Genomic DNA, 13,772 nt, shown 5'->3' on the forward strand with positions numbered 1-13,772 from the left:
TATCAGCCTAACGCCGAGCCTCCGTCGCTAACGCGAGCAGGGATCATGATACGCTTTTGGGTAAGTCAACGGAGGCGTCGATTGCTGCAAAATCAAGCTTAAATGAATCCATGCAAGCCAAAATTCCCACCTGCCCGGAAGTAAAAACAGGAACCAATTCTAAGTCGACATAGCGAGAAGAATTCGATTCATTATGCATAACGCAAAAATACGCCTCTAACTAATACTTCTCCCAATGCTTTACCCAAAAGCGTTTCAGGAACTTGTTACCTTCCTCAAAGGCGACCGCTTTGGTCACATGCTTTGAAGGTCTCATTTTCCCTTTCTGAATTCCCCTTTGCGCCATGTGCATTTACGAGTAGACCCATTCACAGTGTCTCCCATCCTCCATTGTTGATATCTCCCTCGAGCCTCCTTGCAATAAGGCTCTGAATCCCACCCTCCAACCACACCTTCCTCAATAACACATCATATCGCTTCTGATTCAAGTAGAGCTGGTGTTGCCTTCGAAGTGTGGGGTCAACCTCTCCGTGCTTGTCCAAGTAAGGAGCTACAGCCCAGGTCCCATTATCCAGGTTCAGGAAAAGCACCATGCATTTGCGGATGTTGATATAAAGACCGATGTTCCCACCGCACCTGCAGATTATGTTAGCCTATCCTTTTCTAACGACCATAGGCAATAAAAATACGTACTTAGTCTGGTGCTGATTACATCCACCCCTATTCCTGTCCGTCATACAGCAAACGCCTTGGCTACACATAATTTCACCACAAAAGAGGCACACACACGGATCGGTAAGGTCCTTGCCCGTTGTTGGACACCTTCGACGAATTGCTTCGTCTGTAAGTGTATCATAGTTCTTCGGTAGTCCAACAAGCTCGAAAATGGCGGGGTGGGATAGGGCCAGTGATGATTGCAGAGGGCCTTTGCCTTCTCGTGCCCAGATCCAGTGGCGAATCCAACCTGCAGCGACCGAGCGTGTAGCGTAACCACCCGGTGTATTGGCGCTAAAGGAAGCAAATACCTCGTGGAGCGAAGGCAGCCTCAGAAGCGAAGAGAGACGGTCAAGCTCGGGCTCATCGACACGCTCGTAGGCAATATGAGGGAGTTCCACACCATAGCGAACATGCATTAGGATTGCAGCCTTTCGCAAGAAAGGCAGAGCGTAAGTAGAAGCCATAGTGTAGATGAAGTAGAGGAACTTGGGATCGCCAAATTTGGTTTGCACCTGAAGGTCCGGATTGTCTAGGTCCACTGCGGTTGGAGCGTCTTGGAGATTGGCGATATTGAAGATACGTGAAACGAAGTAGAACAGATTGTTCATTTCGTCCTGTCTAAAATTGCCGTTGCTGACCTTCTCGGCATTGATAAATCGTTCAGGGTGCAGGAAACGCGCTTGAATATCAGAGGCTGCAGCTTTCGCTTTGGTGTCACCGGTCTCCTCGAGCAACTCACTTCCGTCGGCCGCAAAAGCTAGCACAACTCGCACAATCTCAGCCAAGTAGCATAATCGTACGACATGGTGGATATCGAGATTGAGAGCTGGCACAACGCATATCGCACATTCCGCGAGGAGTATAAACGGGTCTTGCATCAGCAAAGGCGGTATGCCCTTCAGATCATACGGTAGGGTGTCTGGATCGAACATATTGGGATGTCCAATGAAAAGCTGATGGAGTTGCCGGTACTGGCTATTCAGGTATTCTTCCATGGTCTTCGTTGAACCCTGGTTCCGAATGCTCCCGATAGTAATGTACGATGACACAGTCTCCGAGAACACACGCAAATGGGTTAATGACTGGGGGGATATTTTGTCAATCAATGTGCCCTTCACATGATCTGTTTGTACTCCTCTTTGAGCAATTTCGACTGCGGAGATCGAATAGCCCAAAGCCCTCGCAAGGGTGTCCGTATGTGTCAAATCTTCAACGACCGTCGAGTGTAAATATGTAAAGGTCGAAAATATCGCGTTGACTCGGAATGTATCTCGAATTCGCTGGTATATCTTCACAAGCTCGGACATTGGGGAATTTTGAACCGCAGGGGTACTCTCCGATGGGAGTACTACAGGCTCACGAGGATCATCGTTCTGTGCTGAGAGGAATCCAGGAACCTGGACCGGGAAACGCGGCTGCGTTGTGGGTTGGAGTACAGGCATGGTAAGTAAGGTTGACTTCACGATATCCGGAAGTCGGCTCGCTACCGTAGGGATAAAGTCGTGCATACCATAGTCGTAGAGCGCCTTTTGTTGCCGATTCAGACTCGCTGGTGCCTCTCCATTATTTCTCTCAGGACTCTTGTCTAGTTTTGAGATGCTGATAGCAACTTGCGAACCGATCCAATCATCGAAAGTGTTCTCCGTTGCTAGGGACCCAGGATATTGGACTTTCTGTCCTTTCCAAATGATGGGTAAGAACATATTGCCAAGCGCTTTACAGAGAGGACACATGAATTCCTTGGCATCTGGTCGCTCGGGATGATTGCGCGCAATTTGGCTGACATGGCGTCGCTGCGTGGCTTGAAGATACACTTCAAAGCAAGAGTAGTGCATGATATGTCCACAGCCGGTGGAGACTGGTCCTCTCCTAGTTTGCAAGCAGGGAAACCCTTTTCCCAGGTCTTGCCTCTCAGTGAGAATTGTTTCTCCAGTAGAGGTGATCTTTTCAACAATTCGTCTGTTTTTTCCAGCCACACCGAAGGGCCTTAATGAATCTGCAGAGCGATCAAGGCTGATCGGGGTTTGGGTCACTTCTTCAACCCAATCATTGTCCTTCAAATCCGTGAGGCGAAGTATGCTACTTTCAGAAACATATCCAAATGTCCCGTACAGCCGCAGGTCGTTGGTTTCTTCTTGGCAGAGAATGCAGGTACCAGATGGATATTTCACCACCTTTTCTTGCTCAGCTGCATGGGAACCAGCTTCATCGAAATCACTGAAGTCCTCCTCTCCCAAATCAAAGTCCTGATTCGCCATGAATTTCCCTTGCTGCTCTTTAAAAGATGCCATGACTCGAGCTTGTCTCTCTAGAGCTTGTTTCTTTTTCAGTTCTTTCTCCTGAAGAGTAACAGAGGCGGGAGATGATGTGTCCATTCGGTCAACCGGCATGTGCAGAGCCTCCGAAGCAATGATGAACGTACTCTGTTGGCGCTGCTTGAGTCGGTGAAGAATCAATTTTATCTTTGGCTCACACGACTTGAACATCTCCTTCTCGAGAAGTGTCTTGAGGATTGAGAGGATGGTAGGATGATGGTCTAGACCAAAATTTGCGTGCTTCGTCAAAACTGACGTGACAAACGACTCCGGCGCAGCTTGAGACCACTCGTGATGCTCGGATTTGTCTTCAAGCACTGCTACTAAAAGCAATTGCAGAACAAATTGGACGTAAGCCTCAACGCGGGTAGCTGGAATTCCAGGGGTAACACTCCCCGCAACTAGTGCGTATCCTAGTAAATAGTAGATGATCTGGGTGAAAAAAGGCTGCCTCGTAAAATCTGAGAGGTTTCGGAAAAGACCAGAAGGAATCGGTCGAAGTTTTGGCTCGAAGACAATGTCACTAGCCTGCTTTCCGGTTTTCTTGGCCATATAGTTCTTGTAGATTGTCTCGGCTTCCTCGCGCTGATTTCGGGAGTATTGGTGAATGTAGGGATCAATTAATTCAATGTTCTGCTCCTTCAACTCGAAGGTTCCAGTATCAGACAAGCCTTCCGGGGGTCTGAATTTGGTCATCTCCTCAAGGACTTTAGGGAATTCATCCATGTTCTGGGTTTTGTCGGCCAAGCGACCTGTCAAGTCTGAGTAGGAAAGAGGTTTGAAACATAGGATGTGCGCAATATCTCTTCGCATAGCCACTATATGAGGATCGATGTCGTCCTCAACAGGAATAAGGGCTGTCCGGTCGCTAAGGAGTATGATGAGAAGATGGACAAAATCCTCAACGACTTCAACGGCTTGGCCCTCCTCAAATGTATGTTGATTGTCGTACTGGCCAGTCATCCAGCCCAGTAGACCAAATCGATCGACCATGGTTGCAAGGAAGGCCGATGGATTGCATATTACCAATGCAGTTTGTAGGAGGAAAATGTCTCGTTGGTAGGACACATCCCGCTGTGAGACGCTCCTGTACTGGGTCATTTGATGGCGTGCTAGAGTAAGGCCGTTCCTGACCCAGATACCAGCCCTCATCTGTGCAAGCCATGCGCACACCCGAAGAGGGAAATCGAATAGTGCGAGAAGGTACTCATCAGGTTGCAAGTCGGGAATAAGGGCGCCTTGAGGCGTGTATGGCTCTTGTAGTTCTTGGAAAGAGAATAGAAGCAGACCAAAAAGGTGATCGTGAGGCATGCTTCGTGCACGGTCGATAAGCCAGGATAAGGTGTAATGCAGGGCATGGTGGAAACTCATAGGCTCCTTGGCAACCACGAAGTCGACGATTCTGTATTTGAGGCCGAAGAAAGTGGATGGTTCAGCATCAAACTCAAAAACATCAAGAGTCTTAAACCTCGTCTCGGACTTCAGCTCAGACTGGTCAAATCGTTTTCGTTCGGACCCAAGTGAATTAACGATGGCAACCTTGGCAGCCAAACGAATCGCACGGCGTATGTTTGTTGGGTCTTCATCCCGGTGCCAAGAAAATGCTTCAGAGAACTGTCTGCACAGCTTGTTTATCTCTCGGGTAATGAGGGAAGCGCTGATCCATGCTTCGGTTTCGTACTCAAGATGCTCCCCAACTGCACGGACGTTAGGGCATATGCCTTGGTGTAGTTTAACCAAATCAAGGAATTGTAACAGGTACTGATCCTCTTCCCTTATTCTCTCTTGAACATGCTCTGAGCCCAGCAAATATTTCATATCGAGGAAGAAGTGATACATTCGCCGATTCGTCACAGCACCTTGCTCGAATGCTAGAGTTGCCTTGGGATCGACGTTCCAGGGGTATCCGACTTGTCGAGTGGTGAGAAATGTATAAAGTATTGCCATGAGATTCGTAAGGAAGTTGCCTCGCTCCACAACCTCTGCGGTGATGGACGGAGTGGTGAGCATCTGTAGAGATAGATTGATGATGGAATGATCTGGCTCTCGATCGGCGATGAGGTACAATTGGGCCAGTGCCGTGTAAACCCCAGCAAACCGAAGGCCGAGTAGACGCTTGAATTGAGGGATAGTGACGACTGTGCTAATGAAGACGTCGCGTACGCCAACCCGTAGCTTCTTCCACATTCTTAGGTCGTAAAGAATCAAATGGTCTAAACGCAACCGAACCCAGAGATCTTCATGTGCAGGAGTACCCGGTTTCTTCCCATAACTATCAGGTCTCTCTAGCCAGTACCTGGCAGGGCGAGGTGGCCGTAGCGGTCGTGGCCGTGTTCGAGGAGTATGAGGTGTCTCAGGAACTTGGAGGGAAGGTTCTACATGACTAGGCGGAGGTGCCGCAACTATGGGTTCACTATCCGACTCCGCTGGCGTCAAATTAGGGTCCCGTCGTCGAACGCCTGGCGGAGGAGGTGGTGGTGGCGGCGGCGGGTAACCGGCGATGGTCGCTTCAGATACCTCAAGCGCCTCATCTGGGCTCTCGTAAGGCTCCATGTCTACATCACCATCATTATCTGGACCCAGTATCTCGTCAATATCCATATCTTCTGCAAGCTCCCCTACACTCTCGCCCTCCTCGTCCTCGTCTTCATCGGAAGCGGTAGTATCCTCATTGTTGCCATTGTTAGCGTTTTGCCGCTCTCGTCTCCTCTGCGTCTGCGTACGCCGCTGACGAGGCATGTATTGATGGAGGAAGCCGCTGATTTCATCCTTATCTTCTATCTCGTGATCGTCAAGGCCATCTTCACCAATATTCTGATGTGAAGCCTCGCTGCCAACGCGCCAGGGCTTTAGGAGTTCTTCGCAGACTGTACGCCGAAGGACCTGATTATCGTCTCCGACGCTGCAGCCTGCTATATCCGAAATCCAAGCAATGATGGCTCCACCCATTTGCTCTCGGAAAGTATCGCGTGCAGAACGAATGGTGACAGTCAACTTGATCTCTTCGATGACCTTTGCCATGCGCAAAAGCTCCTTGATGTCAGAAGAATACACAATGGCACTTCTACCAACATCGTCAACCTCATGGGCCTTGGAGAGACCAAACTGCTTCCTCTGTTTGCAGGCTCGGGAGACCTGGTCTTGAACATCATTCACGGTGTGCTTTTCGTCATTCCATAAGACTAGGGTAAACTCCTGGTGGTCTTCAGGGAGGTCACCGACACCGTACCATTTTGAAGTCAGCCGGGATGTCCGCTCATCCTCCAGTATCGATTGCTCAGTCTTCGGTAAACGGAGCTGCTCTGGAGAACACGAGAAGACATCGATGAGGTAGTCCAGTGATCTCGCGATGGTCATGCGAATGCTCTCCAAAAGTTCAGGCGGTAATGAGGATCCTTCCCTGGCTTTCCCTGCGGACTTGGACTCTGGCCCTGCGGCGGCCGAATGGATGTTGCAATGAACAGGGCGCACCCAGGCTTCGTCATCGCCACAATCGCAGCAACCAGAATTTCCTGGAGAGACACTGACATAGACTTGGTGGCCCTCATGGTCTGACGCATCGAAGCAGCGAGCGCACAGAACACAGGTATCGTCTGCTCTACACGTCTTGCACCGGTAGGTTGCTTCACCGCTCTTGAAGATATGCCCGCAAGGCTTCCCCCTCGCTGCAGCCGAGTATTCCGCTCCCTCTACCGCTCCCTGAGCATCTCGCAAGCTCCACGGAGTGTCTGGTTCGGCGGGAGGCCCGGTGGGGAACAGGAGCGGCAGGTAGTCATCACGACCAGCGAGCGACCGAAAGAGAATCTGGAGAAGGTCTCTGCGGGCTTCTTGGGTATAGCGGTAGTTATAGCGCCTAGGGAGATTCCGTAATTGATGACAGAGATCCTGCTCTTGCAGGGAAACGAGCATCGTGGTCAGAGGGCCTGTTCGATGTAGGCTGTTGGTGGGGGTGCGAGGCCTCGGAGGAGAGGCTGGGGTTTCGAATAAAGGTGGTATGGTGACAGGCAACTACCTAGGTATCCATAACGTAGTGGGCTAGCCACTATCAAGAGTTGGTCGTAAGCCTAGAAAGAAGGCGGTGGTCGCAGTGCCCGCTGTTGTTGGAGTTTTCGGATGCGGAGGAGCTGGTCCCTTAAGGCGTCAAGCGAGTCGTCATCCAGCTACTTCCGCGCGCGTAGTCGATCCAAGACCCGGCAAACAGTCACGTCGTGATGAAGTGAAAGCAGTGACGCGACCTAGACCCTAGACCTAGGCCGATGAGTTCTGGCATTGAAGTCAACATGACGGTCCAGTATTTGTCACGCGAGACTGGTAAGTTGGCATGCATGTGATGCGAGGACTTGACGTAGCCTATGCGAAGCTGGCATATCGTGTATTCGAGCCCCGAGAAGGAAACGAAACGCAGTTGCACATGGACACAGGACAAAGGGGATTCACAGTCCTTAGACCAAATACGGATTACACCGTAGTCAGTCAGGGAAGCAAACATTTCTCCTCTCGCCTTCATTCGCCATTGACCTTTTCACAGAATCTTCGCACGTGCTGGGATAGTCAGGAAAGCCGCCTTGGTATTGTGATCGCTGTAGTTTACACCATTATACAGTGTGCAGCCCAGCCATTGCCATCCGCTTCATGACATGCCCATACCCGTCCATTCCATCATTCTTCCTCCGGCGCTTCGACATAGCGATGCTTAATGTCCTTCCATTGCCGCTAGAAACCGCGTTAGCATCTGCATACCCAGGCGCTCGACATGCACATACGCCCTTGTTGATGGCATCCCATATCCTGTCGGAGCCAGCGTCGAAAGCCCTAGTGTCGCAGGTCAGTATGGTGTTCTTCCGCCAACCCGGGAGTCGTGTCTAAACCAACGTACAATTGCAGACCGAAGGCGGCAGCAAAGACAGTGCCCAGCATGACCGTGTTTCTTCGGAGGAAGATGCTGCAGGCGGGGATTAGTCCTGTATGCAGGCCCGGGTAGGGCGAGAGGTGACTTGCTTGTAGAGAGAAGATGAGATCTAAGCACGAAGAAGTTAGCAGGTGTTCTAAGACGACGTAAAGTGGTCAATTGACTTACACCCGGCATTTTGGAGAGGCGCAGAGTGAGCGTGGGGCTACAGACGCGGATATTCTGGTGGTGGTGTCGTTGGTGAAGCAGTGCGGGTGGTTCTCGGGTTGAGGTCAGCGACAAGGCGCTGAAAACCGACCTGTTCACGGTACGGCTCGCTTGTGATTGGCTGACAAGATCGGCAATGCACCTTCCCATTGTGTCCACCATGTTGTCCACCCCTCCAAGTGCCCTCCCCAGGTACCAAGTGCCCTCCCTAGGCATCAACCTCACTCCGCATAGTCCAGGCTCTGCTGTTCCCCCGTGACACACGGTGAGTCCTCGTTGCGCCGGACCCGATCTTATTCGCCTTGCCCGGACCGCGTCGCCAACCGTACCCAATCAGCGTTAACCTCAATCCTCGTCGCTATCTCTGCTTGCTACTTTTTTCCACGCGGTCCCCGCCTCTCACCACCAACCAGTATGCCCTCAACAGAGACGGTCGAAGTCTCCAAAGCCGGCATCAAAACGTCTGCAACCGGTGAGCGTCACATTCCCTCTTCAACCCGCCCTGACGGCTCTGTCCGGAAAGAAATTCGCGTCCGCCCGGGCTACCGCCCCCCAGAGGATGTTGAGGTCTACAAGAACCGGACCGCCGAAGCATGGAAGTCCCGTGGAAGTGGGGGCGTTCCCGGCGCGGAGAGCCTGAAATCAGAAAGCGAGCCCCCGAAAGGAAGTGCAGCTGCCAACAAGAACGCAAAGAGGAGGGAGGCAAGGAAGAAAGCTGCGGCTGCATCAACCCTCACCGAGGGCAAGGGAGGCGAGACGACTGTGAATGATTCGGAAGATCAGAGTTCCCCCCTCAAGGGTAAAGAGAGCACTGAAACCTCTGCGAAGCCCGTTGATCTGGAGGCTGAAAGGGAGAAAGATGCAAAGAAGTTGATGAAGAAGTTACGCCAAGCACGAGATCTGAAGGACAAGAAGGAGAAAGGGGATGTCCTGCTACCGGAGCAGTTTGAAAAGGTGATCAAAATCAATGAGCTTATCCGGCAGCTGGAAACTCTTGGTTTTGATGCAAACGGTGACAAGAAGGCTGAGACTTGATTCTTCAGGACCGTGCTCAGTCTCAGCTCGAACGATATAACGACCAAATTCGGAGAGGCATTATTGTCCTAGAAGACTCACCAGATGGCCCCGTTCCTCATATCAGTTGTACTTCTATGTAACATGGCCGACGCCAAATTTTGCTGAAACGAACATTCATGTTCTTGGACTGGGCGGGATATTCATTTGAGGTATGTCCCGTACCTCATACGGGGCATGCTCAAATTCACTGTCCATGAAAGACACTCCTCATTCGATGACCCCTTGGCCTCTTTGAATGCAATAATCCAGCTGAGAACCATTCGGAAGACCAGGGAGTCAACGGAAGAGCGGGCTTTTCTACGGCTATACAGAGTATAGCATATTGGCTTAACGTTTGATTTCACAAAGCACCATCGGACAGCATGTATGATTACGAATAGGGACCGAGATGGGAAGTAAACAGAGGTTTCGAGCACGTTTCTCCCTTTGTGCTGTCACCCAACGACATTGAATCACTCGCTGAGCGACTTTCAAGCCAGGGTATCTATTGTCCTAAGTAGCCCTCCTGACACTTGTGTGACCAGTTACCATCCTCGTAAACAGCCAGACGAGCGGGTCCAAACGCCTCTACTCCGTATACTATGCCCTCCAAGACTATCAACACCTTGCATCAACCCTAATTATGAGGCACTGTTTGGACATCGTATCGTAAATCCCAAATTCATTCACCGTCCGCAAGCAGATCTCTTCCAACCTCACCTTCACAAGCACCTGGCCTGCGTTGTCAGGTTGCCTAACGCCAACTTCTGGATTTCCGCTCGGCGACCTCTCCTCAGGCTGGTTGATTACATCTGCCATTCTCCCAAAAAAATCCCTCCTCCGCGGCCTCTGTAGTGGTGGTTCCTGCGCAGGAGGATACTTGGGGCTCGGAGGTTTCACATACGGCGAGGCATTCAAAGATTCTTTCAACAGCCGCTCCAACTCCTGCACAATAATCTGCGGTCTCCAAAACTCAGTTTGGTTCATCTGTCCTTCCAGTCTAATGATCTGCGGCTTCTCGTCTGACGAGAACCCAATCACCTCCACCTTCTTCGCATTTCCGGCGTCGAAGCTGAATTCTGACTTTTCTTCTTCTTCAGCGGGTAAGGCTACATCGGAAGGGATCATAGCGATTGTGGTTTGTGCAATGCCATACATGGCTTGTTGCTCGACGAGTGGGATTAAGTGCTCGTTGATTACGGAGCGGAGGTGTTGGGCGCGGACGAGAGTAAGCTGGTCTAGGATCTGTTGACCACGAGAAGGGGAGTAGGTGCGGGTTATCTGGGAGCGGCCCGTATTGCTGGATTTGAGCGATTCTTCATAGGAAGGAGGCCAGTTGTCCTTCTCGTTGTTGGACATGTTTGCGATAGATTTCGATGGTGATTATTGCCTCAGAGTTTCTGAATACCAAGAGATTTGAATGCAAAAACTGAGCTGGATGAGCCTTGAGAAAATTGATCGTGAATCTGAGGGTGGAATGGAATTGAATTTCAGGGGATGGCGCAGCTCCAGCTCAGCTTTGGCACTGGTGAGGGATTCCCTGGGCGCTTGCTAGATCACCAGACGTGGAAATGCACTCAGGTGGAAACACGGGCCTGGAGTGAAACCGCTGAGAATGAATCTGCCTGAGCCTCAGCCTTGCTCGTACAGTACTAGTAGAAGCCCCGCTCTACAGTAGCTCCTCTCAACGTCATGGCCTACATTGCGAGATACGATCGACGCTTTTTTAAAAGGTACAGTAAGCCCAGTTTTATGCCTCCCAGGATGGACACTCGGCACGCACGGGCCCGGCCCGGATCAGATATTCTTTTCCCGCAAGCGGTAGTCTGGGCTTGAACCAAAGGGGACCTTCGTTGTTCGCGGTGAATAAAGGTGGGACTTTTGAGGCAGTGAATGAGCGCACTCCAGGTGCCCGCTGCTGATGCTGATGCTGATGATCCAAATAGAATTGCCTAGGGCGCGGTTCCCTTCAAAGAAAGTGGTGAGAAATGAGGCCCAAGGGCTTTGCTGAGGGCTCCAAAGCTGATAAAAAGGGACATACCACCTGAGTCCCAAGGGTTTCAAGCTTTCCGTTGCCTACCGAAGCTTGAGTAGGGGTCAGGTGAATCGTGTGTTGGTCTGTGCGGTGACTCCGCCGTGGTGGCGCAAGGCTGAAACTCTGAATCTGGTTAGGACTTCCTTCACTCCACCTCGAATGTTCACCGGTTATCCAAGACTCTAGGGCATGTGCACAGCCAAGCACCATGTTTTGTCCGCAACCAGGGGTGAGCTGGGCCTGAATACGGGTCTTCTGTATAAATGGTCGAACCTTAGCTCGTTCTTCCTGAAATGTTTGTTACTTCGTGATTGCGTGAATTCAAAAGTGGTCGATTGCTACACGCGCTCACCCACCGTCTTCAGTCCCTCATCGTTCTTAAACTCTCCCATTCCATTGTTGAAGCCCCATACTACATCCACAGCACCTCCTGTTTATTTTTCTACCCTCACTTTCGCAACCTAATTCTTCCTACAACTTTCTCTACTTGTAAACTTCAAAATGGGACTCTGGTTTCATGTAGCAGAACCCAATTCCTACCTCGTAATTACGGGTGCAGGAATTGAGAAGGTTCTCATCAAGAAAAAAGTATGTTGCTTCTATTTGCTTGTCTTGAGGGGTGTTTTGTACTGACTTTCTAGGCCTTTGTGTATCCCTTCCAAAAAGTCTCGAAGATCTCTATTACGCCGTTCGATTTTTCCATGGCCCTCCAAGCAATGACCGTGGAGAAATTAAAATTCTCCCTTCCTGCCGTCTTCACAATTGGTCCCGCCGACAATCTAGAAGCTCTTGAAAAGTACGCCGTCTTGCTTACTGGTGAATCTGATGGACGCCCTACCGCCGCGGCCTCTAAGGGTGCTGTTGCCGTCGCCGCTGGTCGAAATCATGTTCAAGACATTGTGAAAGGCATTATTGAGGGCGAAACGCGTAGCATAGTATCTACAATGACGATGGAAGAGTTGTTTCGAGAGCGAAAAGTCTTCAAGGACAAGGTCATCCAACAAGTCCAGAGCGAATTGGATCAGTTCGGTCTTTGCATCTACAACGCAAACGTCAAGGAATTGCAAGATACTCCTGGATCAGAATACTTTGCATTCTTATCACGAAAGGCTCACGAAGGGGCTCTCAACCAGGCCAAGGTCGATGTCGCCGATGCGAGGATGAGGGGTGAGGTCGGGGAGGCCGACAAGCAGGGAAAGACGAAGCAAGAGGTTGCCAAGATACACGCACAAACGGCTGTGTTGGAAACCGAGCGCAAAGGCGAGAAGGCTACTGCTGACGCTAAGCTAACGGATAAGGAGATTCAGATTGAGAAGGTGAACCTAACCTCAGCCTTTAATACAGTGCTGTGATCTAACTTGTGCTAGGAACTCAACCTAGCCCGAATCAATGCAAAGAGAGAAGCTGAGCGTCGGGATGCTGAGCTCAACACGGAGGTCGAAAAGAAGAAAGCTCTTATGGAACTAGAACGTCTGCGAGCCACGACTGTTACCCAGGCCAAGATTGCTAGAGAATCTGCCCAGCAAAAAGCAGATGCTGAGCTTTATGCTCAAGAAAAGCATGCAGAGGGAAAGAAATTCGGAGAACAAGCTGATGCTGAGGCAGCTGCGTTCCGTCGCTTGAAGGATGCAGAGGCGGACTTCAAGGCCAAAGAACGGGAGGCCGAGGCCAACTACGTCGTCACAAAGCGTGCTGCTGAGGCTGAATACTTCAAAAGAGAGCGCGAAGCAGAAGCTACTTTGATCACGAGGCAAAAGGAGGCTGAAGGTCTCTCTGCTATGGCGAAGGCATACGGTGATATGGCCAACGTCCTTGGTGGCCCTCAAGGCTTGATGCAGTATCTCATGCTGAAGAACAACACCTACGAGAGGCTCGCAAATGCCAACGCGCAAGCCATCCAGGGCTTGCAGCCTAAGATTAACGTCTGGAACACAGGCGCACAGGGCGATATGGCGGATCCGTCAGCTCCCATCCGGAATCTGTTTCAAAGCTTACCGCCCCTTTTGAGCACAATCCACGATCAGACGGGTATGCAGCCACCAACTTGGCTAGCTCAGATGCCACAGGAACAGCTGCAAGCCTACAAGACGAAGATGGTTGATGGTAAGAGCGGAAGCATGTCATAAGATGAAGATATCACTCACTAGTATTTCTTTTCCTTTGTGTTTATACCCATATTCATAGGATGGCGTTGGCTTGATTCGGGGTTGGGAGAGGACTTTCTTTTGCGATCCATTTCACTACATCTGAACGGACATGTGTTACGACCTCATGGGCTAGTGTCGCTCTGCGGAACAGATTGATGGGTTTGTATTACTAACTGATGTAAATTGAAGATCACCTTCGACTTGCACATTTATCCCGTTCGACATGATGAGAAGTTCGCCCCATATTCTAGATAAGTCAATCGTTGGTTCGGGCATGCTAGTGGTAGGTCTATGACACAAAGGCTCCAGTCTGCATTATCTCTTCTACCCCTCTCCTTTTTTGGAGCTCCTGTCCGAGACGCTCTCTCTTTCTGATATCAAGTTCA

The 13,772-nt window shown here is 50.7% G+C and overlaps 5 protein-coding genes across 5 annotated transcripts; 2 read left to right on the forward strand and 3 right to left on the reverse strand.

Moving 5' to 3' along the window:
- Window positions 1-176: 176 nt before the first annotated feature.
- On the reverse strand, window positions 177-7,181 carry BDR25DRAFT_275349 (uncharacterized protein). The gene is made up of 2 exons (XM_033687491.1): window positions 694-7,181; window positions 177-636 (listed from the first exon to the last, which is right to left on the reverse strand). The coding sequence occupies exons 1-2, from the start codon at window positions 6,939-6,941 to the stop codon at window positions 369-371; spliced, it is 6,516 nt and encodes a 2,171-aa protein (XP_033554700.1). The 5' UTR covers window positions 6,942-7,181; the 3' UTR covers window positions 177-368.
- Window positions 7,182-7,579: 398 nt separating this feature from the next.
- BDR25DRAFT_299630 (ubiquinol-cytochrome C reductase) lies at window positions 7,580-8,237 on the reverse strand. Its single transcript, XM_033689202.1, has 5 exons — window positions 8,110-8,237; window positions 8,031-8,050; window positions 7,909-7,974; window positions 7,796-7,844; window positions 7,580-7,745 (listed from the first exon to the last, which is right to left on the reverse strand). The coding sequence occupies exons 1-5, from the start codon at window positions 8,116-8,118 to the stop codon at window positions 7,692-7,694; spliced, it is 198 nt and encodes a 65-aa protein (XP_033554701.1). The 5' UTR covers window positions 8,119-8,237; the 3' UTR covers window positions 7,580-7,691.
- Window positions 8,238-8,562: 325 nt separating this feature from the next.
- Window positions 8,563-9,183, forward strand: BDR25DRAFT_275355 (uncharacterized protein; the record flags this gene model as incomplete). The annotated part of the gene is made up of 1 exon (XM_033687492.1): window positions 8,563-9,183. One exon carries the CDS (start codon window positions 8,563-8,565, stop codon window positions 9,181-9,183), a length of 621 nt encoding a protein of 206 aa, XP_033554702.1.
- Window positions 9,184-9,502: 319 nt separating this feature from the next.
- On the reverse strand, window positions 9,503-10,868 carry BDR25DRAFT_4745 (uncharacterized protein). The gene has a single exon (XM_033698624.1). The coding sequence runs from the start codon at window positions 10,561-10,563 to the stop codon at window positions 9,823-9,825; it is 741 nt and encodes a 246-aa protein (XP_033554703.1). The 5' UTR covers window positions 10,564-10,868; the 3' UTR covers window positions 9,503-9,822.
- A 637-nt stretch (window positions 10,869-11,505) lies between these two features.
- Window positions 11,506-13,743, forward strand: BDR25DRAFT_299632 (uncharacterized protein). Its single transcript, XM_033689203.1, has 3 exons — window positions 11,506-11,827; window positions 11,881-12,555; window positions 12,607-13,743. The coding sequence occupies exons 1-3, from the start codon at window positions 11,741-11,743 to the stop codon at window positions 13,363-13,365; spliced, it is 1,521 nt and encodes a 506-aa protein (XP_033554704.1). The 5' UTR covers window positions 11,506-11,740; the 3' UTR covers window positions 13,366-13,743.
- Window positions 13,744-13,772: the final 29 nt, after the last annotated feature.

Source organism: Lindgomyces ingoldianus (assembly GCF_010093535.1).
Source record: "Lindgomyces ingoldianus strain ATCC 200398 unplaced genomic scaffold BDR25scaffold_1, whole genome shotgun sequence".
In the NCBI taxonomy this organism is placed as follows: domain Eukaryota; kingdom Fungi; phylum Ascomycota; class Dothideomycetes; order Pleosporales; family Lindgomycetaceae; genus Lindgomyces; species Lindgomyces ingoldianus.